Raw genomic sequence first — 27,915 nt, forward strand, 5'->3', positions numbered from 1 at the left:
AGAGGGCTGGCTCTGTCACCATGCCCACTCTGGCATGTACCCACCTTTGCTCTGCTGCTTCCTTGCCTTTTGGACAGGGGAGCATCCAGACATGCAGTCAGCTGGCAAAAGTTCCCCTTAGAATGGAGCACAGATTCCTTCTGCTCTCATTTCCCCAACTGTAGGGGGACAGAATCTAGCATATATATCACCTGGAATGGGTCGTATTTTAAGCCCTCTAGCCTCCATGTGTTAAATATATCTTTGGTAATAATGGTGAAATGAAACAAATAATAATAATGGCCAGAGTAAACATACAGTGAAAAAATTAAAAAAAATTATTGTCTATAACTATGCAACTAAAACAATAGAATAAAACAAATACGACAAAGTGCAACGATTGACTCTAATGTTTTCATTCTACCTTACAGTTTGAACTTTGGGTCCTTTGGTTACAGCCTGATGTAACAGTATTTTATGTCAATAATTATCCATTAAGCAAATTTAAAAAAGGAAGCATTAGCAAAGGATGCAATCAATGCAACTACAAAATTGTTCTACTGATACAATATTTTGTTTTCTTATTTTTTTTTTAGTTTTAAAGGAGTTAATCACTTAAAAACTGTAATTTTCAATTTAAAAATACTATTTAAACTTAGCAAAATATTTCTTTTTCTTTTCTTTTCTTTTTTGTTTTTTAGGGCTGCACCTGCGGCATATGGAGGTTCCCAGGAAGGGGTCCAATGGGAGCTACAGCTGCCAGGCACAGCCACAGCCACAGCCACAAGGGATCCAAGCCTCGTCTGCAACCTACACCACAGCTCACAGAAATGCCAGATCCTCATCCCACTGATCGAGGCCTGGGATTGAACCTGGAACCTCATGGTTCCTAGTCAGATTCATTTCCACTGTGCCATGACGGGAACTCCAGCAAAATATTTCTTATGTAAAATAAATGTTCACTCACTGAACAAAAATGTACATGTCACAGTTTTCTTGTTTTACTATTTTAAATCTTGAACACAGATAAAACTCCAAGTGGCTACGCTGTTGAAGTCATTCAAGTTCAGGTTTTTTTATTTTTCCAATCGCTATGCTTTCATTGTTTATTTTGAATCCTTTTTTTTTTTTTTTTTCCAATGGGCCAGCCTCAGCATATGGAAGTTCCTGGGCCAGAGACTGTATCCGAGCCACAGCTGTGACCTAGCCAGCTGTGGCACTGCCAGATCCTTTAACCCACTGCGCCAAGCCGGGGATCAAACCCGCACTTCCACAGTAAATTGAGCTGCCGCAGTCAGTTTCTTAACCCACTGTGCCACAGCAAGAACTTCTCGAGTCCACTCCTTTTTTTTTTTTTTTGGTCTTTTTTTGCCTTTTCTAGGGCTGTTCCCATGGCATATGGAGGTTCCCAGGCTAGGGGTCTAATCAGAGCTGTAGCCGCCGGCCTACGCCACAGCCACAGCAACGCCAGATCTGAGCCACGTCTGCGACCTACATCACAGCTCATAGCAATGCCGGATCCTTAACCCACAGAGTGAGGCCAGGGATCGAACCTGCAACCTCATGGTTCCTAGTTAGATTTGTTAACCACTGAGCCACGACGGGAACTCCCTCGAGTCTACTCTTTAAAGGCAGAAATATGCTATATCACAGGGATTGGAGATATAATAGTGTCTAAAATGAGCTGGTATGATTCTGAATCCTCATGAACTTATTCTTTTTTTTTTTTTTGTCTTTTTAGGGCCACACTCTCGGCATAGGAGATTCCCAGGTTAGGGTTGAATTGGAGCTGTAGCCACTGGCCTACTCCACAGCCACAGCAATGCCAGATCCAAGCCGTGTCTGTGACCTCTACAGAAGCTCATGGGAACGCTGGATCCTTAACCCACTCAGCGAGGCCAGGGATAGAACCTGCGTCCTCGTAGATGCCAGTCAGATCTCATGAACTTATTCCTGAAACGAATGTGTGTAGCTGGTTCCACAGATGCCTGGGGCCACTGGGGCCAGATTTGGAGAACTGGAAGTTCTCCAAATCAGTGTCCATGTAAGATACAGTATTTATTAAGTGATAAGTAACAGGAACATGTTAATTTGAAGCGTGCAGATACAGTATTATTATTTTTTATTTATTTATTTTTTGTCTTTTTTTGCTATTTCTTTGGGCTGCTCCCACGACATATGGAGGTTCCCAGGCTAGGGGTCTAATCGGAGCTGTAGCCGCCAGCCTACGAAAGAGCCACAGCAACGAGGGATCTGAACCGCGTCTGCAACCTACACCACAGCTCACAGCAATGCGGGATCCTTAACCCACTGAGCGGGGCCAGGGATCGAACCCGCAACCTCATGGTTCCTAGTCGGATTCGTTAACCACTGCGCCACGACGGGAACTCCGAGTATTATTACTTAACAGGAATCACATCCATTGCTCAGAACTTAGACCAACAACACATATTTTTGGTTGAGTAGGAGGAGCTTGTTGCTTCCATGAAAGGCGCTGATACACAGTAATAATAAAACAGACCGACTTGTATTTATTTGTATTTTACAGCTGAACCCCAGACATATGGAAGCTCCTGGGCCAGAGATGGAATTGGAGCTGCGGCTTAGACCTATGACACAGCCTTGGCAATGCTATGGGGCCAGGGATCGAACCCGTGCCTCTGCAGTGACCCGAGGCATTGCAGAGACAACACTGGATCCTTAACCTGTTGTGCCACAGCAGGAACCCTCCAGACTGACTTTCTGTTAAGTTTTACTATTGTTTTCAAATTCTCTATGTAAACGCACCTGCCTTCATTCTTCGTTTTCTACTGAGCAGACTGGTTCATTGTTCCACTATGGATGGTAGGGCGAATACCCTGCCCAGAGTTCTTTTTCAGAGCCTACTGTCTTTTATCTTTTGAGTCTTAAAAGCCTGTACTCTCTTGTTGCTCCCTCTCAGACACTCCTTCCCCAGCTCAGATGATCTTTAGCTAGTTTTGGGGTTGAGGGGATGGCATGGAGGGCAGAGCTTGGTAGACCTGATGTCTTCCTAACTGTTTCTTACACTTGGACAAAGATGTTTGAACCCCAAGTAAAAATTTGCTTGCTTCACTTTGATGGTTTCTTTCTTATGACACGAAGACAGGTTGACAACGGATATAACCTTCTGAATGGCAATTAGGTCACATACATTATGGAAAATGCAGATGAAAGATACTTTTTAACCCAGTGACACTAAGCCTAGAAATTTTTCTTGCATATAAGGAGGTCCTTTGCAGCGCAATTTTTTTTTTTTTTTGCAGCACAATTTTAAATAGCAAAATGGTAGAATAAAAAAGCTTGATGTCAAAAGCCTGGATGGATCTCCAGAGAATTATTTTGAGTGGATAAAGCCAGTCCCCAAAGGTCACATGTATAATTCTGTTTATGTAACATTCTTGAAATAATAAAATTATAAAAATAAAGAACAGATTAGTGTTTGCTAGAGGTCAAGGGAGGATGAGGATGGGAGGAAAGGGGATGTGACTATCATAGGGTAACATGAGAGGTCCTTGTGGTGATAAATGTGCAATGTTCCATAGGAGTTCCCATGGTAGTTCAGCGGTAATGAACCTGACCAGTATCCATGAGGACTCAGGTTTGATCTCTGGCCTGGCTCCATGGGTTAAGGATCTGGTGTTGCTGTGGCTGTGGTGTAGGCTGGCAGCTGCACCTCCGATCCAACCCCTAGCCCGGGAACTTTCATATGCCATGGATGAGGCCCTAAAAAGATTTAAAAAAAAAGAAAAGAAAATGTTTGATATCTTGACTGTATCCATGTCAATATTATCCTGGTTGTGATAATTGTGCCGTAGTTTTGCAAGACGTTACCAAGGAGCGGAACTGGGTAAAGGGTATAGGGGAATCTTGAACAATCATTTCTACATTTGCATATGAACCTACAGTAATCTTGAAATAAGAAGTGTAATTAAGGAGTTCCCGTCGTGGCGCAGTGGTTAACGAATCCGACTAGGAACCAAGAGGTTGTGGGTTCGGTCCCTGCCCTTGCTCAGTGGGTGAACGATCCAGCGTTGCCGTGAGCTGTGGTGTAGGTCGCAGACGTGGCTCGGATCTGGAGTTGCTGTGGCTCTGGCGTAGGCCGGTGGCTACAGCTCTGATTCGACCTCTAGCCTGGGAACCTCCATATGCAGCAGGAGTGGCCCAAGAAATGGCAAAAAAAAAAAGAATACCAAGCAAATATAGGTGATAAATGCAGGTGTTAACATTTGGCAACTAAAAAAAAAAAAAAAGAAGTGTAATTAAAAAAATACATTCTGGCTTATATCCATTTTTCTATTGAATTATTTATTCTCTTTTTTTGGTAGATATTTTGAAAATTCTACATATTAAAAGTACACTATATGGAGTTTCTGGATGGCCCACTGGGCTAAGGATCCAGTGTTGTCACGGCTGTGGCTCAGGTCTCTGCTGTGGCATGGATTCAGTTCCTGGCCCATGAGCTTCCGTATGCCTTGGGTGTGGCCCGAAAAAGAGTACACTTTGAAAATGGTTTATTTTGTCATTTGCTCCTTCATTTTTGACATCTTTAATATCTTGAAATTTTACATATTCCTTGATTAAAATTTTGAATACAGAAACTTAGGAGAAAGTAACAATTGCTTAAAAGTCTACCATTAAGAGTTAAATGTGTTTATCATTTTGGTGAATATTTGTCTAGTTTTTGCTGATAAATTGTTAGAGTTGTGCCCCACATGGGCTTTAAGTGAGTATTATTCAACTCATCTGTCTTTACATTGCTGCCATTTGCTTTGCTATTCAGAACATTTTTTTTTGTTTTGGTCTTTTTGCTATTTCTTGGGCCGCTCCCGCAGCATATGGAGGTTCCCAGGCTAGGGGTCGAATCGGAGCTGTAGCCGCCGGCCTACACCACAGCCACAGCAACGCAGGGATCCGAGCCATGTCTGCAACCTACACCACAGCTCGCGGCAACGCTGGCTCCTTAACCCACTGAGCAAGGGCAGGGACCGAACCCTCAACCTCATGGTTCCTAGTCGGATTCGTTAACCACTGCACCACGATAGGAACTCCTCCCAGAATATTTTTTATTCTGAGATTTTGTAGCCAAGTTTCCTATTGAAAATTGTGGTTTATTGGTTCCACTTGACATGTTATTAAAGTAGAATTTTTTTTTGGTTTAGGGTATGAAGTTACAATGTCAGTCATTTGTTTATAAATTGTTATGCTATTTGTTACATAATTCTTTATTTTGCCCAAGCTTTACAATGCCAAAATTATATATTAAATGCTACATCTGTGATCTGTTTCTGGACTTCCTTTGATATGTTAATGCATCTGTTATAACTGTTTTTTGTTTTTTTTGTCTTGATTTTTTTTAGGGCTACACCCGTGGCGTATGGAGGCTCCCAGCCCACGCCACAGCCACGTGAGATCCGAGCCGCATCTGTGACCTACACCACAGCTCACGGTAACGCGGGATCCTTAACCCACTGAGTGAGGCCAGGGACCGCACCTGCGTCCTCATGGATGCTAGTCAGGTTTGTTAACCGCTGAGCCACAACAGGAACTCCCTGCTATAACTGTTTTGACATTGCATTTATAGTAAAGTCCATCATATGCTACTCCGTAAACTAGCCAGCAACCCTTTACTCCCTGATCCTCTTTTTTGGACTCATCTTGTTTATTACGAAATGTTTGATAAATTCGTAACTGTTTTTCAAATTCTTCCAAAAGTAGGTGGCTTCTCATTGTAATTGCTACGTCAATTATTCTACCAATTAATTAGGGGAAGACATTATTTTTAGAACTATTAACACTCTTCTTCAGAAACATGTTAGCTATCTACAATTACACAAATATTCAAAGTCCTTTTAAAATATTATGGTTTTCTTAGCATTTCTTATTATGATGATTCATAGGTATTTTATACTTTCTCATTGGGTATAATTGTAAAAAATCCATTTTTCCATTATATATTTTTATGGATTTATTTTACAACATTTCCCAGCATCTAGGAAATTCTCTCTCTCTCTCTTTTCCTTTCATTATGTTCTTGAATTGACAGTTCGTTATTGAAGTTCCTTACAACTGTGTCACTTTCATGAAGGTATCTTCCTGCCCTTCTTTTCTTGAATCTCTTCTCCTAGAACAAATACAATGAAATCAACAAGCGAGTAACAATGCCAAGGTATCAAATAAGCCTGTATGTCTTGGAGTCTCTCGAGCAAGATCACCCTTTGCCTGCCAGGTTTGGTATAAACCATGACCCCTGCCCCAAGGGTGGAAGTCAATTTTGTGAAGAAAAAGACCAACCTCCCGGAGCAAAATAGTTTCTCCTTTTGTTTTTGGACTTCATCGCATTGGTTAAAGGAGTCTTTGGAAAAGGCAAGGGGAGCCCAGAATGTTATCGAATCCTTTCCCAATCTTCATCATTTAATTTTTATTTTTTACTATTAATTTCTTTTGAGGGCTGCACTCGCGGCATGTGGCAGTTCCCGGCATGTACCATCTTCGCCTTCTCCCTGGGCTCCCTCAGATTCGTCACTGACCAGGGCTGTGCTCAGGCCTCGTGATGATGCATTTTATATGTCCATGTGGCTAGTCTGCTAGCCAGATATTTGGTCAAACACCAGTCTAGATGTTTTGGGAAAGTATTTTTTAGATGCTGTTAATATTTAAACCAGTGGGCTTTGAGTAAAGCACGGGACCCCCAAAATGTGAGTAAAAGGAAAAAAGGTCCCTAGAGGAGGAAGAAATTCAGTCTTCAGACTCTTCCCTTCCTTTAACTTCCCCCCGGGTCTCCAGGCTGCAGCCGGATCACAGATTTTAGACTTGCCAGCCTCTGTGGTCTTGTGATCCACTTCCCTAGAATCGATCTGTGTGTGTGTGTGTGTGTGTGTGTGTGTGTACACACATACTTATGTACATGTATAGAGATGGAAATTTATACAGAGAGACTGATCATATCAGCATATATATGTGTGTGTATATATGTGTGTGTGTGTGTATATACACACACACACACACATACATATCCTACAGGTTCTACTTCTCTTAGGAACCAGAATTGGATTAATACAGACCGACAAACACCAGGACTCTCAAGAGCTGACGGCCCTCCCTGGCTGGGGGCTGCCAGGGTCTGAGGGATGAGGACCTGGTGTTAGGATCTGTGCACGTTTGTGAAACACCTGTAGGGTGTCTGGCACACGAGGGCACCTCTTCTGAAACGACTGGTGCAGGCTGGGCAGAGCTGGTCTGTGTGATGTAGGGAGCCTCACACGAGTCAGAGGTCACGGTCGCTAAACCCAAGGCACTGACCACATGGAAAGAGCTTATTAGGTCTACGCTTGTTTGGGGGACAGTGATTGCCACTCACGCTTTGCCCTCCTCATCACAGACCTGCAGGGTCTCGTCATCACAGACCCTAAGGGACCCTAAGGGACCCTTGGAGGGTTCACTCACCTATTTTCCACGTCCTGGATGGAGTCAGGCAGAGGCTGATTCTTCGTTTCAGGAAGGAGTAGGACAACAAAGCCAGCGAGGAGGGAGAAGATGCCACAGATGATCCAGGGCAGGTGGGGAGAATACACTGTTAGGATCATCAAGAGAGGGGACAGGGCTGCCCCAGTACCACCAGCAATTCCCAGGACTCCTGTAGAGGTTGCCCTTGGGGTGGAAATAAGAGAAGCAAGTACACAGGTAATTTGTGATTTATTATTTTGCTGTGATTAAGAGCATTGCAGAGCAGGGCAGAAGGCTGAAAACATACTGTGGCTTTTGGCATTTTCTCTTCTAGTCACTAGCAATTTTTTCCCCTCAAATTCAAATACACTGAGTGCATCAAGGCACAATTGGATCATTAAAAATATGCCGTCACCAATAGCATCTACCCTTTGCATGGTCTGGAAGATTACTTGAGATGATGCAATAAAGGACTTCATTCAGTGCCGGACAAAAGTCAGCTTTAAGTTATCTTTGCTTGTACATTGTTGGCGTTTGTGTTATTGTAATCGATTGCTTTGGATAACTAATCCCTCTTTGTTTTCTTCCCTCAGTAAGTGTCTGTAAGCTGGGAAAGGATCTGTTTTAGATTTGAAAGTATATCCATGAGTTCTCATACCTGATTGTAGTGGGAATCAGTTCAAAGGCATGGGAAACCGAACTGGTGAATGTAGCAGAAGAAAATCCTGCTGCCAAACTTGCCAAAACCATACGCACGGTCTGCATTTCTGGAGAAGGGGAAAACCAGTGAGGCTCAGGAGACCTGAGCTGAGGGAGTTATCAGCCCCATAATTACAGAGGAAGATCCTGTTGTTCGCAAATATAAAATACATTGTAGAGAAACCGCTTGGAGGCTGAACATGTGCAGAGTTTAAAAAGCTGAGAAATGTGACTTACGTATATGCTATGGCTTAGGGTGAACACAAGGGTCTGAGTTATTTCATCAACTCTCCCTGCAGATCTGAGATTTGGAGAAGAGAGAAGGTGGGACTGGTTGGACTTTATTTTATTCTGTCTGCTGAGCAATCACTGCAGGACTGTCTTTCAGGCAGAATGTAGGACTGTCAGGTGAGCAATAACGGCAGAGTGTAGCCTCATCCGTGTCCCAAGAGATTAAGACCCAGGAGCTTACACAATATTGACATGGGGCTAGTACTGGAGAAGAGATTAATGAAAGAACGGGACTCCTATGTTAACAGATAAACTGGAGGGGGGCTTGGTCTAGAGCAATATTTCCATCATCAAGTAGAAGAACGTCTAGGGGGGAAAACAATCTGACTTTTGCAAACAACTGAAGGGAAGTTTCAGAGAGTCAGTTTTCTACCCCTCCTGTCTTTCAGGAAATTTCATTATGGGTGTTCCAGCTTTGGAGGGGGCTGTGTCGTCAGGCAGCAAGCTTGCATCATTGCTGATGGTCAAGGTGAGGAGCGGAGCCCACCCATGGGTCATCCTGCACGATGCACAACTGCCCTGGGAGTTAGATGAAGCGAGGTGATGACCTGGGTTCTGCTATTTATTCCATATGGTCTTTCCATTTGGTCAAATAGATTCTAAGGGAGGCCCTTAACTGCTTACTGCCTTGCTCCTGCTACACACGTCTCTGCTTGAAGACAAAGGATTTTTTATTTCCTTGAAGTCAAGATGACACCCCTACACCAGAGCTGCACTTGGGGTGACCTGATAGAAGACACATGTGGGGACATAGGTATCAGAGAATCAATTTTCACCGAAGCTACAGAAAGAGTTCAGACAGAGGAAGTGACAGTATTGTGTTCTCACAGGGGAGATTTTACTCTCTTTGCTTCCTATATAAAGTGTGATTGGGCAAAGGTAGGTGGTCCATTGCTGTCCTAGAGAAACTGCCAATCAGAGATGGCACCAGTTTCCAGATGCTTCTCACATGTGATGAATACAACGGTACATCTGAGCTGACCTTTCCCTGCTTTTGGTTCTGTGGGGGAGCAAAATTGGTGACTCCAAAATATGTCTCTTTGGCATGAGGATTAATTTAGGCTGGCTTTTTTTCCTTTTATGGTCGCATCTGCGGCTTATGGAAATTCCCGGGCTAGGGATTGAATTGGACCTGTAGCTATAGGCCTACACCACAGCCACAACACCACCAGATCTAAACTGCATCTGTGACCTACGCTGTGGCTTGCAGCAATGCCAAATCCTTAACCCACTGAGTGAGGCCAGGGATCGAACTCACATGCTCATGGAGATAATGTCGGGTTCTTAACCTGCTGAACCACAACGGGAATTCTGCAGGCTGATCATTTTTGAGAAACAGAAGACTCAGGAAGTCTTTTCCTTTTCCTTCCTCCTTAGATGACTACAGAATTTAGGCAAAGGGCCTGTTCCTGGAACAGACCTATCACTGGAGATTCCTGCAGAGAACATAGGCTAGGCACGGTGGGAGAAACTGGGCAGGGCCCAGAGACCAGTGTCCGCTCTATGTTCCACTGTTTCTACAAGGCCCAGCAAACATTTGTTTACCAAACACCTGCTTTTCCATCTCCAGGTGAATCGCCTTCCTCCCCTTTGAAGACCCAAACCTCTACCCCCAACATCTTCTCCTCCTCTTTTGTTTTTAGTTGAAGATGGCATTGAAGGAGAGGCTACTTTGATGGGTTACTCAGTTTTCTTGGGACTCTTCCGTGTATACACGTTGTTAAACTTTCATTTGAGTTTCTCCTGCTCAATTTAATTCCTGGACGAGCCAGAAGAACATAAAAAGATAGGGAAAAATCCTCTTCCCCCCAAGAGTTCTTTTCCCAGCAAGGTAAGGGTAGAAGCTGCACCAACACCCTCGGTTGGTTTCAGGGCATCCTTAGAACATAACGCTTTCTTTCCTTCTGGCTTCGGGTAGGTGTGACCCAAGCCACCCCTGAGAAATACTGAGAAACCCTGCTTTACCCTGTGTTATTTTCTCACCTTGGGGGATGAAGGTCAGGACCAGAATGAAGACGGCCTGCAGGAACGTGAAAAGGATCTGGCTTACTCGCCGGCCCAGGTGATTCAGTGCCAAAAATGCAACACAATTGCTTGGAGTGTTGATTATACCAAAGAGAATCTGGAGTAGGAAAACATTTTCCCCGAAGAGCTGGAGGTGGAGGACCAGGGCAAAAACTGGTATGGAGACTAGAAATCTGTGGTAAACAAAAGAGGAGAGACAAAAGTTTGTATGTTTTAGGTTCTCTGTCATACAAAAGATGATTTTGAGCCAGGGGTTGGTGTTAAAATATTCAGGCATGGTCTGATTTGTAGAATATTTCCGTTTTGATTATATTCTCATATTTTCATTATTCTGGATAGTCTGGCCTTTGGAGTCTTGATCCTGGAGGGTCTGCCTCTCCCAGGGCTCACCAATTTCTGGGCATGGAAATGTCTCTCCTCTGGGTGCACCTCTGACCTGCAAACCACCAAGCCAGGGCTTGCACGGCCAACCAGCTCCTATATCAACTCTCCCACAAGCCAATATTCTCCCTGCTCTCATCACCCAGGGCCGGGTGCTGGACCACTCAGGACCACCTCTCTAGCCCAGAGCCTGCTGAAATGGTTCCATCTATCCGATCCCAAGCTTACTCAGCATCCCCACCCTCCTCTCCCATTCACTCCCACAAAACCCCACCGCTGTCTCGGAGCCCCGCTCCCCCTTTGCTTCTGTCTTCAGACAGAACCTGGTGCTTCCCCACGTGGCCCTGTCTGCCTTGTCATGCATCCTCTTTCTATGGATCTGTAAATATAAACTTCCTTCATGACAGTCATCTCCAAGTCTGCATATCTTAGCGCAGCTGATTAAAACCTGATTGGGTACATTATAAAAATGATTTCCTTGCAAGGTGATGGTTTAAACATTTTTTTTTGTCTTTTTGCCTTTTCTAGGGCCGCTCCTGCGGCATATGGAGGTTCCCAGGAGAGGGGTCGAATCGGAGCTGTAGATGCCGGCCTACACCACAGCCACAGCAATGCAGGATCCGAGCCGAGTCTGCAACCTACACTGCAGCTCATGGCAATGCCGGATCCTTAACCCACTGAGCAAGGCCAGGGATCGAACCCGAAACTTCATGGTTCCCAGTCGGATTCGTTAACCACTGCGCCACGACGGGAACTCCGGTTTAAACATTTTTATAAAATCATGTTATGGTCATGGGGGTTATGATGGTTAAATTTTTTGGTGGGGGTGGGAAGTTGGGTTGTGGAGCACCCGGGATGGGGCCTTCTAAAATTTTAGCTATAAATTTTTTTCTATATCTTGATCTGGGTGAGGGTTATATATTTACAAATGGAAATATTCATTGAACTGCCTATATTTGAGCACTTCACTGTTTGTAATTTTTCTTCAATGAAAATGAAGACAGGAGTTCCCGGCATGGCTCAGTGGTTAACGAATCCGACTAGGAACCATGAAGTTTCAGGTTCGATCCCTGGCCTTGCTCAGTGGGTTAAGGATCCGGCATTGCTGTGAGCTGTGGTTTAGGTCGCAGACGCCACTTGGACCCAGCGTTGCTGTAGCTCTGGTGTAGGCCGGCGGCTACAGCTCCGATTCAACCCCTAGCCTGGGAACCTACATATGCCGTGGGAGTGGACCAAGAAAAGGCAAAAAAAAAAAAAAAAAGAAAAGAAAAAAAGACAATGAAGACACGTGAAGAAACTCAGAGCCCAGATCTCTACCATGATTGGAGAGCTCAGCATCATCTGTGGCGATGAGCCTGGAAGGGCGATGTGAGAAATAGCAGTCCTCGCTGTATGAGCAGTTCCATGGTAGTCTTTTCACACCCCTTTCACTCTTTCCAAACATCGCAATTACATTTGTGGCTTCCTCATGCTCTAGCTCAGATCTGTCCCTACAGCATGTTAGAGACTCCGAAATAACAAATACAACCATGTCTCTACTTTTTTTTTTCTTTTTTTCTGTTTTCTTTTTGGGCCTCACCCTCAGCATATGGAGGTTCCCAGGCTAGGGGCCCAACTGGAGCTAGAGCTGCCAGCCTACACCACAGCCAGAGCAACGCAGGATCTGAGCCATGTCTGCGACCTACACCACAGCTCATGGCAATGCCAGATCCCTGACCCACTGGGCGAGGCCAGGGATCGAACCTGCATCCTCACGGATACGAGTCGGATTCATTTCCTCTGCGCCACAATGGGAACTCCCACGTCTCCACTATTTTAATGTCCCTCACGCACTGTGGGAAGCCCACCTCACAAAGGACAGGACACAGGTCCTTTTACGCAGGTTGGGTGTGCGGCACAAGTCGAATACAGAAGTTTTGGTCTGTGCTGCCTCCAGCTCCTCCTGCATGGTGGCTCTCACGACCTTCAACAACAAAAACAACAAACTGTTCAGTTGTCCCACGATGGTAGGTGCCATGAGGCCCTCAACAGAGGACAAGGTAGACTCCTTGCCTTTCTATCTACTGGAAAACACAGGCATTGAGGATGTAACGATGAGTAAAAACGTGTATGAATGGTGAATTGGGGAGGTAAAGGGACATTGTGCTGTGGCAAGGACATTCTAACATGGAACTCAGTTAGGCTTCTGGTCATCAAAAAAGGTGTAGAGGTTGCAGATTTAGGTCAGGCGGGGACTAAAGGAAGGGGTACTTGGTTTTAGGGTCAAAGCTTCCTTTATACTAGAGGGGCATGACGATCTGGCCATTGAGCTTGGTCCTTGGCTAGCTGCTCTTGGTAGAAAAAGGTTTTTTAGAAAGGAGAGTAATTTCCAGGAGCGCCTTCATGTTCGGTCTGGGGTCAGTCTCTTTCAGGGAAATACCGACTCATTGTGCTTCCATGAAGGAGATGGCTAGAATTAAACCGGAGGACAAAAATCAGGGGACATCTTGGTAGAGTGTGATTGACACGCTGACTTTATCTGGCCTTGTACAATGGCCCCGCAACGTGTTAGATGTTTGCCTTGATGAAGGTAACAGGACATCTCTAGACCTCAATTTCCTTCTCATGAAAAAGATGAGTAGGAATGAGAATAGGATAACCTACCCAATGAGCGAAAATATTTGCAAATTATATATCTGAGAGGGGGTTAATAGATCCAAAATATATAAAGAACGCACACAACTCAATAGCAACAAAACCAAACAATCCAATTAAAAAAATAGGAAGAGGGTCTGCATAGACATTTTTTCCAAGTAAGATACAGAGATGGCCAACCGGTACACGAAAAAGTGCCAAACATGACTGATCTTTAGGGAAGTGCAAATCAAAACTACAGAGAGATATCACCTCCCACCTGTTACAATGGCTCTCATCAAAAAGATGAGAAACAACAAGCACTGGCAAGGACGTAGAGAAAAGGGAACACTTGTGTACAGTTGGTGGGAATGTAAATTAGGGTCACTACTGTGGAAAACTATACAGAGGTTCATAAAAAGATTAAAAATAGAACTACCGTATGATCCAGCAACTCCACTTGTAGGAGTTTATCTGAAGAAAAGGAAATGAAAGCCATTAACTTAAAAAGATATCCGCCCCTCATGTTCATTGCAGCATTGTTTATAGCAGCCAAGATATGGAAACAGCCAAAGCGTCCACTGATGGATGAATGGATAAAGAAAATGTGGTATATCTATCTAGTGGAATATTATTTAGCCATAAAGGAAGTAAATCTTGGCATTTGTGACAACACGAATAGACTTTAGGGTATTAGGCTAAGTGAAACAAGTCAGACAAGAAAGGCAAATATCATATGATCTCACTTATATGTGGAATCTAAAAACCAAACCGAACCAAACCAAACAGGAATTCCTGTTGTGGCACAGCAGAAACAAATCCAGCTAGTATCCGTGAGGATGCAGGTTCAATCCCTGGGCTCACTCAGTGAGTTGGGGATCTGATGTTGCCATGAGCTGTGGTGTAGGTCACAGACATGGCTTGGATCCTGTGTTGCTGTGGCTGTGGCGTAGGTTGGCCGCTATAGGTCTGGTTCGGGCCCTAGCCTGTGAACTTCCATATGCCATGGGTGTGTCCCTAAAAAAAGCAAATAATTAAATAAATAAAAAGAAATACATAGGAGTTCCCGTTGTGGCTCAGCGGTTAACAAATCCAAATAGGAATCATGAGGTTTGAGGGTTCGATCCCTGGCCCCGCTCAGTGGGTTAAGGATCCAGTGTTGCCGTAAGCTGTGGTGTAGGTCTCAGACGCGGCTCAGATCCTGCGTTGCTGTGGCTCTGGTGTAGGCTGGCAGCCACAGCTCCGATTCGACTCCTAGCCTGGCAATCTCCATATGTCGCGGATGCGGCCCTAGAAAAGACAAAAATAAATAAAAGAGTAAATAAATAAATACAAAAGCAAGCTCATAAATACAGAGAACAGACTGATGTTTGCCAGAGGTGGGTTTTAGGGGGTGGACAAAATGGGTTAAGGGGTTTCCAAGGTACAAACTTCCAGCTATAAGATAAATATGTCATGGGAATATAAGGCACAGCATGCTGACTAAAAGTAGCAATAACACATGGCATATCTGAAAAGTGGCTAAGAGTGTAGATCTTAAATTTCTTATCACAAGAAAAAAATGTAACTGTGTGTGGGGACAGACACTAATTAGACTTACTGTGCTGGTCATTTTGCAATATATGCAAATGTTGAACCATCATGCTGTACCCCTGGAACTACTGTATGCCATATGTCAATTATACCTCAAAAAATAGTCAAAGAAGATATAAAAGAATCAGGATCCAAAGAAGAAGAAGCAGGAGGTAAAAAAAGAATGTCTCTGTCATAAGGATGTCCAAGGCCATCCAAGAAGTCACACATGTGTATATAGGATTACGCCTAGCACAGCTCAGGGAGTTGTTGATTTATTAGTAATTCAAATAATATTAGCTCCCTTGTCATCCTGCCTCCACAAATAAAATTGTACCATGAAGTCCATTAGAAAAACATTCCATGATAAAGTGGATTTGGAGAAATGAGAGGCTGCCCTTCTCGGATATCTGGAATCATCAACAGATTGGTATTCATATAAAGTGGAACAGCTTTAGGTCAGAAGGTTACCTGGAGCAGGTATGTTGGGCCCCCCATCAGATGGATTAAACACCATGTTAAAACAGGACAAAGACCACAAATTTCTAGATTATCTTTACAAAATAAAAAATTAAATGAAGGCATATTAGCTACCTATTCATGAACAGAAACCCTTGCTTAAACCACATTTTAACTGCTACCCACGTGCCATGCTGTTTTCCTTCGCCGACTTTTACTGAGGTCATCCGGTTGCCATTCACCTTATGTTTTTTATTTTTGTTTTTATTTTGGGGCTGCAGCCATGGCATATGGAGGTTCCCAGGCTAGGGGTCAAATCAGCAATGCCAGATCTGAGCTACATCTGCGACCTACACCACAGCTCATGGCAACACGGGATCCTTAACCCACCGAGCAAGGTCAGGGATTGAACTTTTGTCCTCATAGATACTAGCCAGATTCGCTTCTGCTGAGCCCCGATGGGAACTCCTCACTTTGATCATGAATTGTTCTTTTCTTGCTTCCAGCTAGTGTCCCTTACTTTTGTGTCTCTCTGGCCCTAGAAACCTTAAGCTTTCCTTCTTTGGAGTGGGCCAAAAAATTCATATCATTTAGGCATATAGTGACATAGTAGAGAAGTGTCATAGAGCCCCACCTAAAGTTCAAGGTCTACCCTCTCCCTTAAAAAAACAAAACAAAACGGTACAAGCCAATGGTTCCCCACCACAGCAAGAACCCTCAGTGCCACTGTCTCTGTGTAATGGCTTCATCTCTGGGAAAACTTCGATTTCTTCTCACATCTCCAGTGGGATCTTAATTCTCATGAGCATTTTCCTTTTTCTTTCTTTCTTTCTTTTTTTTTTTTTGGCTGTACCCATCGCATGAAGAAATTCCCAGGCCAGGGATTAATCCTGTGCCACCGCAGCGACTCCAGCCAGTGCAGTGACAACACCAGATCCTTAACCTACTGTGCCACAAGGGAGCTCTGCATTTTGCTTTTTTCTCATTTGAAATCTTCTAAGGGGCTTCTGTTTTTTTCTGGGTCTATAAGAACTTCCATCAGATGTGCTATTGCCCATGTTTCCACAAATGTTTTTCTTCCTCCGTTTCCAGTGGCCTAACTTTTAATCCTCTCTTTATCAAAGGAGGGTAGATGTTTTATTTGTTTTTATGTTTTTTTTTGTCTTTTTGCCTTTTCTAGGGCCACTCCTGCGGCATATGGAGGTTCCCAGGCTAAGGGTCCAATCAGAGCTGTAGCTGCAGGCCTACGCCACAGCCACGTGGGATCCGAGCGGCATCTGGGACCTACACCACAGCTCATGGCAATGCCGGATCCTTAACCCACTGAGCGGGGCCAGGGATCGAACCCACAACCTCGTGGTTCCTAGTCGGATTCGTTAGCCACTGAGCCACGATGGGAACTCCAGATGTTTTATTTGTTGCCTCCACTAGCATTCTTTATGTTCTTTGACCTTTTTAAACATTGGGTTTCAAAAATGTCTATTAATTTTCCCTCTGATATTAATATGAAAGCCCCTTGAAGGCTAGGACTCTGACTTATTCTGTTACTCATGATCTAGCATCATGCCTAGTCCCACCTAATTTTTCAGTAAATACTTGACATAAAGAATGATTTAATTAATGACCTGTAGCAATAGCTGCCTTCTACGTCTAGGAGGAAAAATGAGAGAAAGACTTCTTTTCACTCATTTATGCTCTTGGAACTTGTAACACGTAGAATGTCAACTCCACGCAACATGGATGTGTATGGTTGTGGGTACTGCCGTATCCTGGGAAAGAAAGGAAACCTGCCATAGGAAGGCACTCACGAAAGACCAGGAAAAAAGGTAAGGTAAGGAAACAAACAAGAGAACCTCCTCGCGTCCTGCTCTCCGCAGGCGTGATCCTTCCTTTAATGACCCTTGCCGCTCTGAAAAATGGCCATCAGAAAATGAACTGGAAAGGAATGGGCTATTATTTTAAAACATTTTATTGGAGTATAGTCGACTTACAGTGTTTTGTTACTTTCAGTTAATGTACATAGGTATAGGTAGAACGTGAATCAGTTATACATATGCATGTAACCATCCTTTTTCAGATTCTTTCCCCATATAGATAATTATTACAGAGTATTGAGTAGATTTCCCTGTGCTGTATCGTGGGTTCTTCTTATTTATCTACTTTATACTTATAGTAGTGTGTATATGTTAATCCCACTCTCCTAATTGATTCCCCCCCAGTGTTTCCCCTTGGGTAACCCTAAAGTTGGTTTTGAGACCTTTGAGTCTTTTTCTGTTTTGCGACTAAGCTCTTTCATATCATTTTAGATTAGATTCCACATATTAGTGATCTCATGTGATATTTGTCTTTCTCTGTCTCACCTCCTTCGCTTAGTATGATAATCTCTGGGTCCATCCCTGTTGCTGCAAATGGCATTATTTTGTTATTTGTTTCGGGCGGAGTCATATTCTATTGTATATATGTACCACGTCGTCTTTATAGGAATAGGTTATTTTTTGATTACTGTCTCTTACACAGAGTGAGACCAATACACAATATTTATGATGGTTCACGCTCAGTGTTTTTCGCCTCCGTGGACTAAGATACGATTTTCTATTCCTTTTAGCAATCGCACGTTCTTCTCCGATGTTAGCCCGAATGACCTTGACACTCTTTGAGAATCAGGACAGTGATGTAAGGAGACCCATCGCCACACCTGCGATCTTACCTGCTCTTGCTGCTGTGGATACTAATACAGAGTACAGGTCATGTCTTCCCTGCATCCCGTAACCAGCTCCCAGCTGCCTCACCTCAATGGTCAGGGTGTCTCCAGCGTTCTGCCTCCCATTCCGGTGCGCGACTTTTCTGAGTTCCTTTAAGCCCTCCTCAGGTCTGTTGGCAACAATCAGCCACCGAGCAGATTCTGCCAGCCACCTGCCCAAAGAAGAGGACAGAGTGACAACCAAATCTCATTTCCCCATGTTCCACACAGCTTCTGTTTGGAAACGTGAAGGGGTTCAGAATGTGTAATCCCCCCAAAATGCTGCTCTGGCATGTTGATTATTTGGAACCGAAGGCACTTGGGAAACAGAAGATGCACGAAGAGGGTTCTCTGACCTCTCCTTCCTTCCTACAAGTAGGTGGTAAAGTTTCTCCTGAGAAAGATGCCCCTTCTGTGTCGTGAAGGGAAGAACATTCTTATCACCAGAGACTGGGAAGTGACGCCAACATAGGCTTGTTCAAATTTGCTAAAACAACCCTTGTTTTCCCTTAGTTTCCCATATACTTTCTAGTCACTGTCCCACAGATGACACTGCTAGCCCAAGCCCCTTTGTCTTGTCACATACCAATTGATTGAGAGTGTGTGTGTGTGTGTGTGTGTGTGTGTGTGTGTGTAAACAGGTATACAAGCTTTTGGACCTAATGGCTTCTTTGGTTTTTTATTTTCCTTCTTCTGAAGGCATGTGAAAATGTTAACTACACTTGTACGCATTTCTCCTGTTCATCTGCCCCATGTCTGGGGCCATCCACAGAACCCAGGAGGGTAGAAGGAAATTTTTCCTTCCCTGCAGATGCCTTTCCCTTCCCATCTCATCCCCACCACTGCTGCATTACGCCAGAAAATATAAATCGATTCCTCTTGTACCATAATTAGGAAAACGCCAGGATGACCCTTTCATGCAGTACCCCTTCACCATCGCAGACTCAGACTTGGAGTTTATCGGCTTCCTCTTATTCAGGGTAGGTGCCAACTGTGGCAAATAAAAATATATCATGGCTAGTTCTAATTTTATTCAAGCAAACCATGAATAACTTCCTACAGTATTTTGGACATGCTTATACTAAACTATTATTTATTATTGACCTGAAATTTGCATTTGATGGGATGTCCTGAATTGTATCCAGTTAGCACATAAAAATATAGAACTCTAAGACAAGTGGATATGTCATAGGAACTGTGAATAATTTTCATTGTAACTATGTGCCGTGTAACATCTGGCACATTGTTACCCAAAATATTTGTTGCCTATTTGAAATTCAAACCTAATTTCCTGTCCACGACATTATCTGGCAATCCTGTCTGTTTGGCCTGTTGAACTGCACAGATTAGCAGAGCACAGGCTCAAGGGTTGAACAAGGACTGAAGAGAGTTTGTGGGTCTTTCATTCTAAGTTCCTCTAAGACTCAGAGGGAGCTTATACCTTGAAGACAGAAAGCTGACAAATAATGGCACAGAAATCACCAGCTGGAAGGTGCACCAGTCTTGAAAGGCAAAAGCTAAACCACCTAAGAGTATCTGTCCAACACCAGCGGCAGAGGTTACCAGTGCTATTCCCATGGCTTGGAATTGGGGCACCATCCATTCTATAACTGAAAGGAAATACAAACAGGATTTTGACCTCAAACAAAGGTGGACTGTCAATGTCAAAGTCAAGTCAAAATGTACACGATCGAAAGTGTTGACTTACTGAGCATATTGCTATTGACTAAGACGGTTACAGCAGGAAGCCCAGCCAAGAAACGTAGTAAGCAGTAAATGGGGAAGTTGGGAGCGATGACGGCACAGGTGTCAGCAAGGGCGAGCTGGAGCAAACACCAGCTGAGTATTAACTTTCTCCCAAACCTGAGAAATAGGTACAGGTTAGAAGATAGGAACAATAACAACCAATTGAAAAAAATGTGTGAAGGAAAGGGGCCCATTTTGAAATTCAGGGAATGTTTTTGGCAAGTGAAACTTTGCACTTGAAACCTTGATGAATCAACAGATAATTAAGGACAGATCTCTGAAAGCGACCTTCCCGTCCGTAACCCAAGCGAAACAAAGTCTCTTCTCTGCTCTGTTACCAGTGGATCTTTGACACCAACGGAAACTAAATAAGGCAGGATGGGATACTGTAAATTTTCATACATCACAAACATTCTTTGTGCTAACAGAGGCACTTAGGATAGTAAGAAGTCTACATTCGTGTCTAGAAAACAGTGGCTCTTGCTAGGACCCTGCAGGCTAAGGCTAAATTGAAGTGAAGTGTTTCTTCCTGTTATTGATTTCTAGTTTCATACCACTGTGGTCAGAAAAGATGCTTGTTGTGATTTCAATATTCTTAAGTTTTTCCAAGACCTTACATTTGATCCGTGTGCACCGTTGTTGGGATGGAAAGTTCTGTATGTATCTATGAGGCCCATTTAGTCTGAAATATAGTTCAAGTCCAACATTTCCTTATTGATTTTCTATCTTATTGATCTATCCATGGTTGGAATGTGGTACTGAAGCCCGCCACTACTACTGCATTGTTAACTATTTCTTCCTTCATACCTGTTAGTATTTGCTTAATGTTATTTAAGTATGCTGCTGTCTGGTGCACATATTTTTCTTCCAATTTTGATGGCTTTTCTTTCTTGTATAATTCATGTCACTAGGACTCCCAAAACTACGTTGAGTAAAAGTGGTGAGAGTGGACTTCCTTGTCTTGTTCCTGAATTAGTGGGAAGGCTTTCAGATTTTCATGGTCGAGTATTATGTTGGCTGTGGTTTGTCACAAATGGCGTTTAGTGTGTCCGTATATATTCCCTCTACACTCACTTTGACGAGAGTTCTTATCTTGGATGGATGTTGAATTTTGTCAAAAGCTTCTTGTGTATCTATCAAGGTGATCATGTCATTTTCGTCTTTTTAAAAAAATGTAGTGGAGGAGTTCCCGTCGTGGCGCAGTGGTTGGCGAATCCGACTGGGAACCATGAGGTTGCGGGTTCGATCCCTGCCCTTGCTCAGTGGGTTAAGGATCCGGCGTTGCTGTGAGCTGTGGTGTAGGTTGCAGACGTGGCTCGGATCCCGAGTTGCTGTGGCTCTGGCGTAGGCCGGTGGCTACAGCTCCGATTGGACCCCTAGCCTGGGAACCTCCATATGCCGCGGGAGCGGCCCAAGAAATAGCAAAAAAGACCAAAAAAAAAATGTGGTGTATCACATTGACTGATTTGCATATGTTGCATTGTCCTTGTGAATAGATAACAAGATTCACTAGAATAAATCTAATGTGATCACAGTGTATGATCCCTTTTTCTGTATTGTCGGATTTGATTGGCTACTATTTTGTTGATGACTTTTGCATTTATCATTCATCAAAAATATTGGCCTGTAACGTTCTTTTCTTTTTCTTTGTAGCATCTTTGTTTGGTTTGGTATTCTATGAGGGTAATGGCCTCATAGAATCGGTTTTGGGAATGTTCCCCCGCTTCAATTTTTCTTGAATAGTTTGAGAAGGATTGGTAAAAGTTCTCTATATGCTTGGTAGAGTTTTTCAGTAAAGGTACGTAGTCCTGGGCTTTTGTTTGCGGGGAATTTTTGTTTTTTGTTTTGTTTTGCTTTTTCTTTTTTTAAAAACAGATTCTACTTCATTTCTAGTGATTGGTCTGTTCAAATTTGTTTCTTTTTGACTCAATGTTGATGGCTGTATGTTTCTAGAAATTTGTCCATTTCTTCTTGGTTGTCCAATTTGTTCGCATATAACTATTCATAGTATTCTCTTATGATTTTTTTGTATCTTTGTGGTATCAGTTGCTATTTCTCCTCTCATAGCTCTTATTTTGTTTATTTGGGTCCTCTCTCTTTTCTTCTTAGTAAGCCTAGCTAAAGCTATGTCAGTTTTGTTTATCTTTTCTTTTTCTTTGGCCTCAAATTTGTTTGTTTGTTTATTTATTTATTTATGGGCTACACATGTGGCATACAGAAGTTCCCAGGCTAGGGGTTGAATCAGAGCTGCAGCTGTCAGCCACAGCCACAGCCACAGCCACATGGGATGCCATCTGCATTGGCAACCTATGCCGCGGCTCATGGCAATGCCAGATCATTAACCACTGAGTGGGGCCAGGGATTGAACCCACATCCTCATGGATACTAGGCAAGTTCATTACCGCTGAGCCACAGTGGGAACTCCTTCAAATTGATTTAAAAAATTATTGGAGTATTGTTGGCTAACAATGTTGTATTAGTTTCAGGTGTACAGCAATCAGTTGTATATATAAATTTGTCCTTTCTCCTTTCGCACATAAGTTATTACAAACTATTAAGTCAATTTTCCTGTGCTATACAGTAGGTTCTTGTTAATCATCTATTTTATATAGTAGTGTATATGTTATTTCCACCCTCCTAATTCTTCCCTCCCCACAACGGTTTCACCTATAGTAACCATCAGACTGCCTCTGAAATCTTTTGTGTTTTTGTACCATTTTTATTAGATTTCACATATAAGTGATATCATATGATATTTGTCTTTCTCTGTCTGACTTACTTCGGTCAGTATGATAATCTCTAGGTCTATCTATGTTGCTGAAAACGGCATTATTTCATTTTTTATGACTGGATAATATTCCACTGTTTATATGCACTGCATTTTATTTATCCTCTCTCTTATTTATCTTTTTGAAAAACCAGCTCTTGGTTTCATTGATTTTTTTTCTATTTTTTAAATCTCAATTTTATTTCTTTCCTATCTGATCTTTATTATTTCCTTCCTTTTGCTGACTTTGGGTTTGTTTGTTCTTCTTTTTCTAATTCTTTTAGGTGGTAGATTAGATTGTTTATTTGAGATTTTTTGTTTTGTTTTGTTTCTTGAGGAAGGCCTGTATTGATATGAACTTCCCTCTGAGAACTAATTTTGCTGCATCCCATAGATTTTTGGAAAGTTGTGTTTTCAATTTAATTTGTCCTGAGGTATTTTCTGATTCCTTCTTTGATTTCATTGTTGACCCATTGGTTTTTTAGTAGCATGTTTTTTTTTGTATCCACATGTTTGTTCTTTTTAGTTTTTCTTTTTGTAGTTGATTTCTAGTCACATACGTTGTGGTCGAAAAAGATGCTTGAAATAATTTCTATCCTCTTGAATTTGTGGAGACTTGTTTTGTGACCTAATATGTCATCTGTCCTGGAGAAGACACCGTGTGTGCTTGAAAAAAATGTATATTCTGGGTTTTTTGGGGATGTATTGCCTTATAGATATCAATTTAGTCCACCTGGTCTATAGCATCATTTAAGACCACGGTTACTTGATTGATTTTCTGTTTGGATGATCTGTCCATCGATGTCAGTAGGGTATTAAGTTATCTTATTATTACTGTATTATTATCAATTTCTTCCTTTATGCTGCTAGTATTTGCTTTATACATTTAGGGGCTCCTGTATGGGTGTGTATGTGTTAATAGGTATAATATCCTCTTCTTGTGTTGATCCCTCTGTCATTACATAATACTTTTTTTTTGTCTTCTGTTACAGACTTTGTTTTAAATCTATTGGTCTGACATGAGTATTGCTAACTCTGCTTCCTTGTCATTTCCATTTGCATTAATTGTCTTACTCCATCCCTTCACTTTCAGTCTGTTTGTGTCTTTAGCTCTGAAGGGAGTCTCTTGGAGGCGAAATATAGGTGAGTCTTTTTTTTATCATCGAATCAGCCACTATGCTTTTAGTCCCTTGACATTTTAAGTAATTATTGATAGATACCTTTCCTTGGGGCCTGAGGATTTTCTTTAGTGTGTATGCTTGTATCCTTTTCTCTTTAGCTTTTGTGTATCTATTGTAGGTTTTTGGTTTGTGGTTACCATTGGGTTCATCCATGTCACTGCACAGAGTCGTTTGTTCAATCTTTTTACTGTGTATCAATCCATTGTGCAATATTCTGCATCTTATTTATCCACTCTATTATTGAAGGACTTCTAGATTGTTCCCAGTATTGGGATTTTATGAATAGTTGAGAGTCTTATTTTAAAAATATCAATTTGATCATGCCCTTCCCTTGCACATAGCTTTTCCTCTTAGCTTTCTTATGATGTTCAAAATCCCTAGAATTTCTTGTACCTTCAATTTCAGCTAGTTCTTCACTGTAATCTGCTCCTAGGCTCCTCTCATTCCCAACCCCACATCCCTATGATCCATAAGAACAGACATATTTATATATTGTTATTATAACATTACAGAAGGCTAGGTTATTAAGGGTTGAAAATGAGCACTCAGACGCTGAACTCTTTTCTATGTTACGTTTTCTGTGATACACTTTTCAGCCAAGACAGCAGTTAACATTATGCTGGTGAGGGGCACCTCATGGCTTCCATCTCCCTCAGGAAAGACACGCTCAGATACTGGCAAAGATTTCAGAAAAGCTCTCTTTCAGAAGAGGCGTGTTAGGCACAGATTATCCCAAATTTCACATGACAAACTGTGATAGCAATGTGGTTAGATTAATTACTTTGTGTGATTGCAAAACCGACTCTTTTCTTTTTTTGCTTTTCTTAGGGCCACACCTGTGGCATATGGAGGTTCCCAGACTAGGGGTTGAAACACAGCGACAGCTGCCAGCCTACCCCACAGCCACAGTAATATGGGATCCAAGCCACATCTGCGACCTACACCACAGCTCATGGTAACACCGGATCCCCCAACCCACTGAGCGAGGCCAGGGATTGAACCCACATCCTCATGGATACTAGTCCCATTCGCTTCCACAGTGCCACAATGGGAACTCTGCAAACCGGTCCTTTAAAAATCTGTTTTTGCAACCCCAAATTACGATTACCAGTGTAATTTGTCAATACAGCACCAATGACACATTGCCCTGTGCCCTGTAAATTTTATAGGAAAATGTATCCATCATCCAATTGGGAAATTATGACCATTCTCCTGGAAGCCACAGTCATTCAGCTCATAGGCTCCACGAAGAATGGGACATGGAAACCATGACCAGAGCTATTGAAGTCACGTTCCATAACTGTGTCTTTAACAGGCTGAATCTCATGCCACAAAATGTCTTTTCTCTGTTCCTACAGGTAACTATTTCTCGTTCTTTTTTTTTTGTCTTTTTAGGGCCACATCCGCAGCATATGGAGGTTCCCAGGCCAGGGGTCTAATCAGAGCTGTTGCTGCCAGCCTACGCCAGAGCCACAGCAACGCCAGATCTGAGCTGCGTCTGCGACCTACACCACAGCTCACGGCAATGCCAGATCCTTGACCCACTGAGCGAGGCCAGGGATCGAACCCACAACCTCAAGGTTCCTAGTCGGATTCATTTCTGCTGCGCCACCACAGCAACGCCCTTTCATGTTCTTAAACCACATGTTACAGCACCTCCTCTCTACATCCTGTCCTTCTGTGCTTCCAGATGTGAAGGACATGTCATTACTGTATGCTGTACACATAGCTCAATGTTGAAAAAAAAAATAGCACTCACCACACTGGTTAATTCTCCGTTTGTGTTTCTAGAAGCCTGGAGACCAAGGCAGCTTTAGGATAGGGTAATTTATAATATTTATTTCTTAAGGAAAGAATGATTCTTGTATTGATAAAAATATCCGGGAGCAAGGGATCATAGCTCTATAATCCAGAGACACTCACCTGTCTGATAAATGGCTGTATAGGATGCCTCCCACCAGCATTCCAGTGATGCAGAGGAACTTAGGCACTGAGGTCAGTGACTGATAATCACATACCAGGTCCCACTGGAAGAGAAGGGAGCCAGCAAAGGATAGCCCAACAGAATCTTGTACCTCCTTAATGGAAACACCTTAACACTACTCAGAACTTAATATGAGGCCCTTATCTTCATCTTCCCTTTCTGCATTAGCTGACCTTCTCATTCAGAACTCAGCTTAATAAATCATTTTTTTTTGAGGGCAAAACCTCCTTTAAAACTGTAGACTTTATTAATGCCTTGCTTTACTCCATACTAACTGGTTCTTCATCTTGGTCACAGAATGCAATCATTTGAGTTTTAAAATTTTATTGATGCTTGAGTTTCACTACAGACCTTCTTACATGATGGCTCTGACATACAGTCTGGGCACAGACCTTTCTTTCTTTCTTTCTTTTGTTGGTTTGTTCGTTCTTCTTTTCAGGGCCACACCCACAGCATATGGAAGTTCCCAAATTTGATTTGATTTAGGGGTCAAATTGGAGCTGCAGCCACCAGCCTGTACCACAGCCACAGCAATACCAGTTCCAAGCCACGTCTACAACTATACTGCAGCTCATGACAACACTGAATCCTTAACCCACTGAGCAGGGTCAAGGACTGAACCCACATCCTCATGGATACTAGTCAGGTTCATTACCTCTGAGCCACAATGGAAACTCCTGGGTGTAGATATTTCTAATTCTAAATCTAACTCTAATTCTAATTCTAATACCATAGGCAGAATATTACTAACCTAGCATAATTATATATTACATTATGTATTGCTTGCTTAGACCTGGTCTTTCTAAGAATAAGAGTGCTATGGAAATATGTCTATTTCTGAATTCATTAGTCTCATTATCTATTCCTATGCTAAGAATTTAATAGAGAAATAATATTTGCCAAAAGAATGAAGAATGAACACCTACCTAGTGACTAAAGGTTAGAAGCTTCATTGCTCTGTTACCTCTAAACACACAGACCATGTACTCACAAGAGGTGAATGGTCCTTTACCTCCGTCACGATGGTGGAGGAGAAGAAGCTATGATCATACACCCAGCCGTCCACACAGGGCTCCGTGTCCAGATCAGTCACATTGGGGAAGGTTCCATTCAGGTGAAGGAGCTGCCACTGGGGGTGGAGGAAGCGACGACACTTCTCTGGCTTCAAGTTTGAGTCCAGGGGGATGGAGATTCTCAGGAGGGCATCTTGGCTGAGGGTCCCAGTGCTATTAGCAGAGGCAGTGTCATTGTCAAGGATGTGGACCCAGCAGCGATGGCCAGGGACAGCTGCCGTGAAGTTCTCCAATAGGATGTGAGGGTACACTATGAGGCTGGAGATACAAAGGAAAACCATCTGAAGGATCTGGAATCTTCCTAGGCCTCCCACTTGATCCAGGAGGTCCTGAAAGGCCATCGAAGCTGAACAGGTGGTCCCCAAGAGGAGGCAAAATAACGATATTTAGGAAAGTTCAAGAGGAAAAATATTGCCTCCTACAACGTTTCATGAAACGAGTGTGGATCCCGACCACACGTTCTCCTCAGTTGGCCCTGTCTCACCTCTAAAGTAGGGCCACGGACCCTGTCTCTCCAAGTTGTTTTTAGGGTCAGGAAGGTAGCTGTTTTCATTAAGTCACAGAGAGAAATATTTTGCTGAGGTAACTTCAGCAGTTGACAATTAAATCCGTTAAAAGTGTACCTGGCAAAAATTTTTGTTCTCATCAGCACCACAAAGTCAGTGTGGACTCTGACCTACCAAGTCAGGGTTGGACTTTTTTTTTCTTTAGCAAGGCAGTGGTCATAAATCTGCTGAATAATCTGCCATTCTTCCAAGAAAATGTAATTTGTGAGACTCAAAAGTGAAATGCGCTTGATTTTTTGGGAAAAGAACAGAAAGTGTTTTGCTTGCTTAGTACTGAATTTTAATGAGAGTCAATGAAACCTATCCAGAGTTAAATTAAAGCAAGTGAAACATGATGCAATCCTTTCCCCCTGGAAGTAACATTCCCCTTCAGTT

The 27,915-nt window shown here is 42.8% G+C and overlaps 1 protein-coding gene across 1 annotated transcript; it reads right to left on the reverse strand.

The window, feature by feature from the left end:
- Window positions 1-5,982: 5,982 nt before the first annotated feature.
- Window positions 5,983-27,315, reverse strand: LOC125123930 (solute carrier family 22 member 9-like). Its single transcript, XM_047774102.1, has 10 exons — window positions 26,914-27,315; window positions 25,841-25,944; window positions 19,932-20,086; window positions 19,665-19,833; window positions 18,273-18,396; window positions 12,687-12,802; window positions 10,417-10,631; window positions 8,102-8,210; window positions 7,444-7,647; window positions 5,983-6,121 (listed from the first exon to the last, which is right to left on the reverse strand). The coding sequence occupies exons 1-10, from the start codon at window positions 27,313-27,315 to the stop codon at window positions 6,061-6,063; spliced, it is 1,659 nt and encodes a 552-aa protein (XP_047630058.1). The 3' UTR covers window positions 5,983-6,060.
- Window positions 27,316-27,915: the final 600 nt, after the last annotated feature.

The sequence above is a fragment of the Phacochoerus africanus genome, chromosome 4, assembly GCF_016906955.1.
Source record: "Phacochoerus africanus isolate WHEZ1 chromosome 4, ROS_Pafr_v1, whole genome shotgun sequence".
Classification (NCBI taxonomy): domain Eukaryota; kingdom Metazoa; phylum Chordata; class Mammalia; order Artiodactyla; family Suidae; genus Phacochoerus; species Phacochoerus africanus.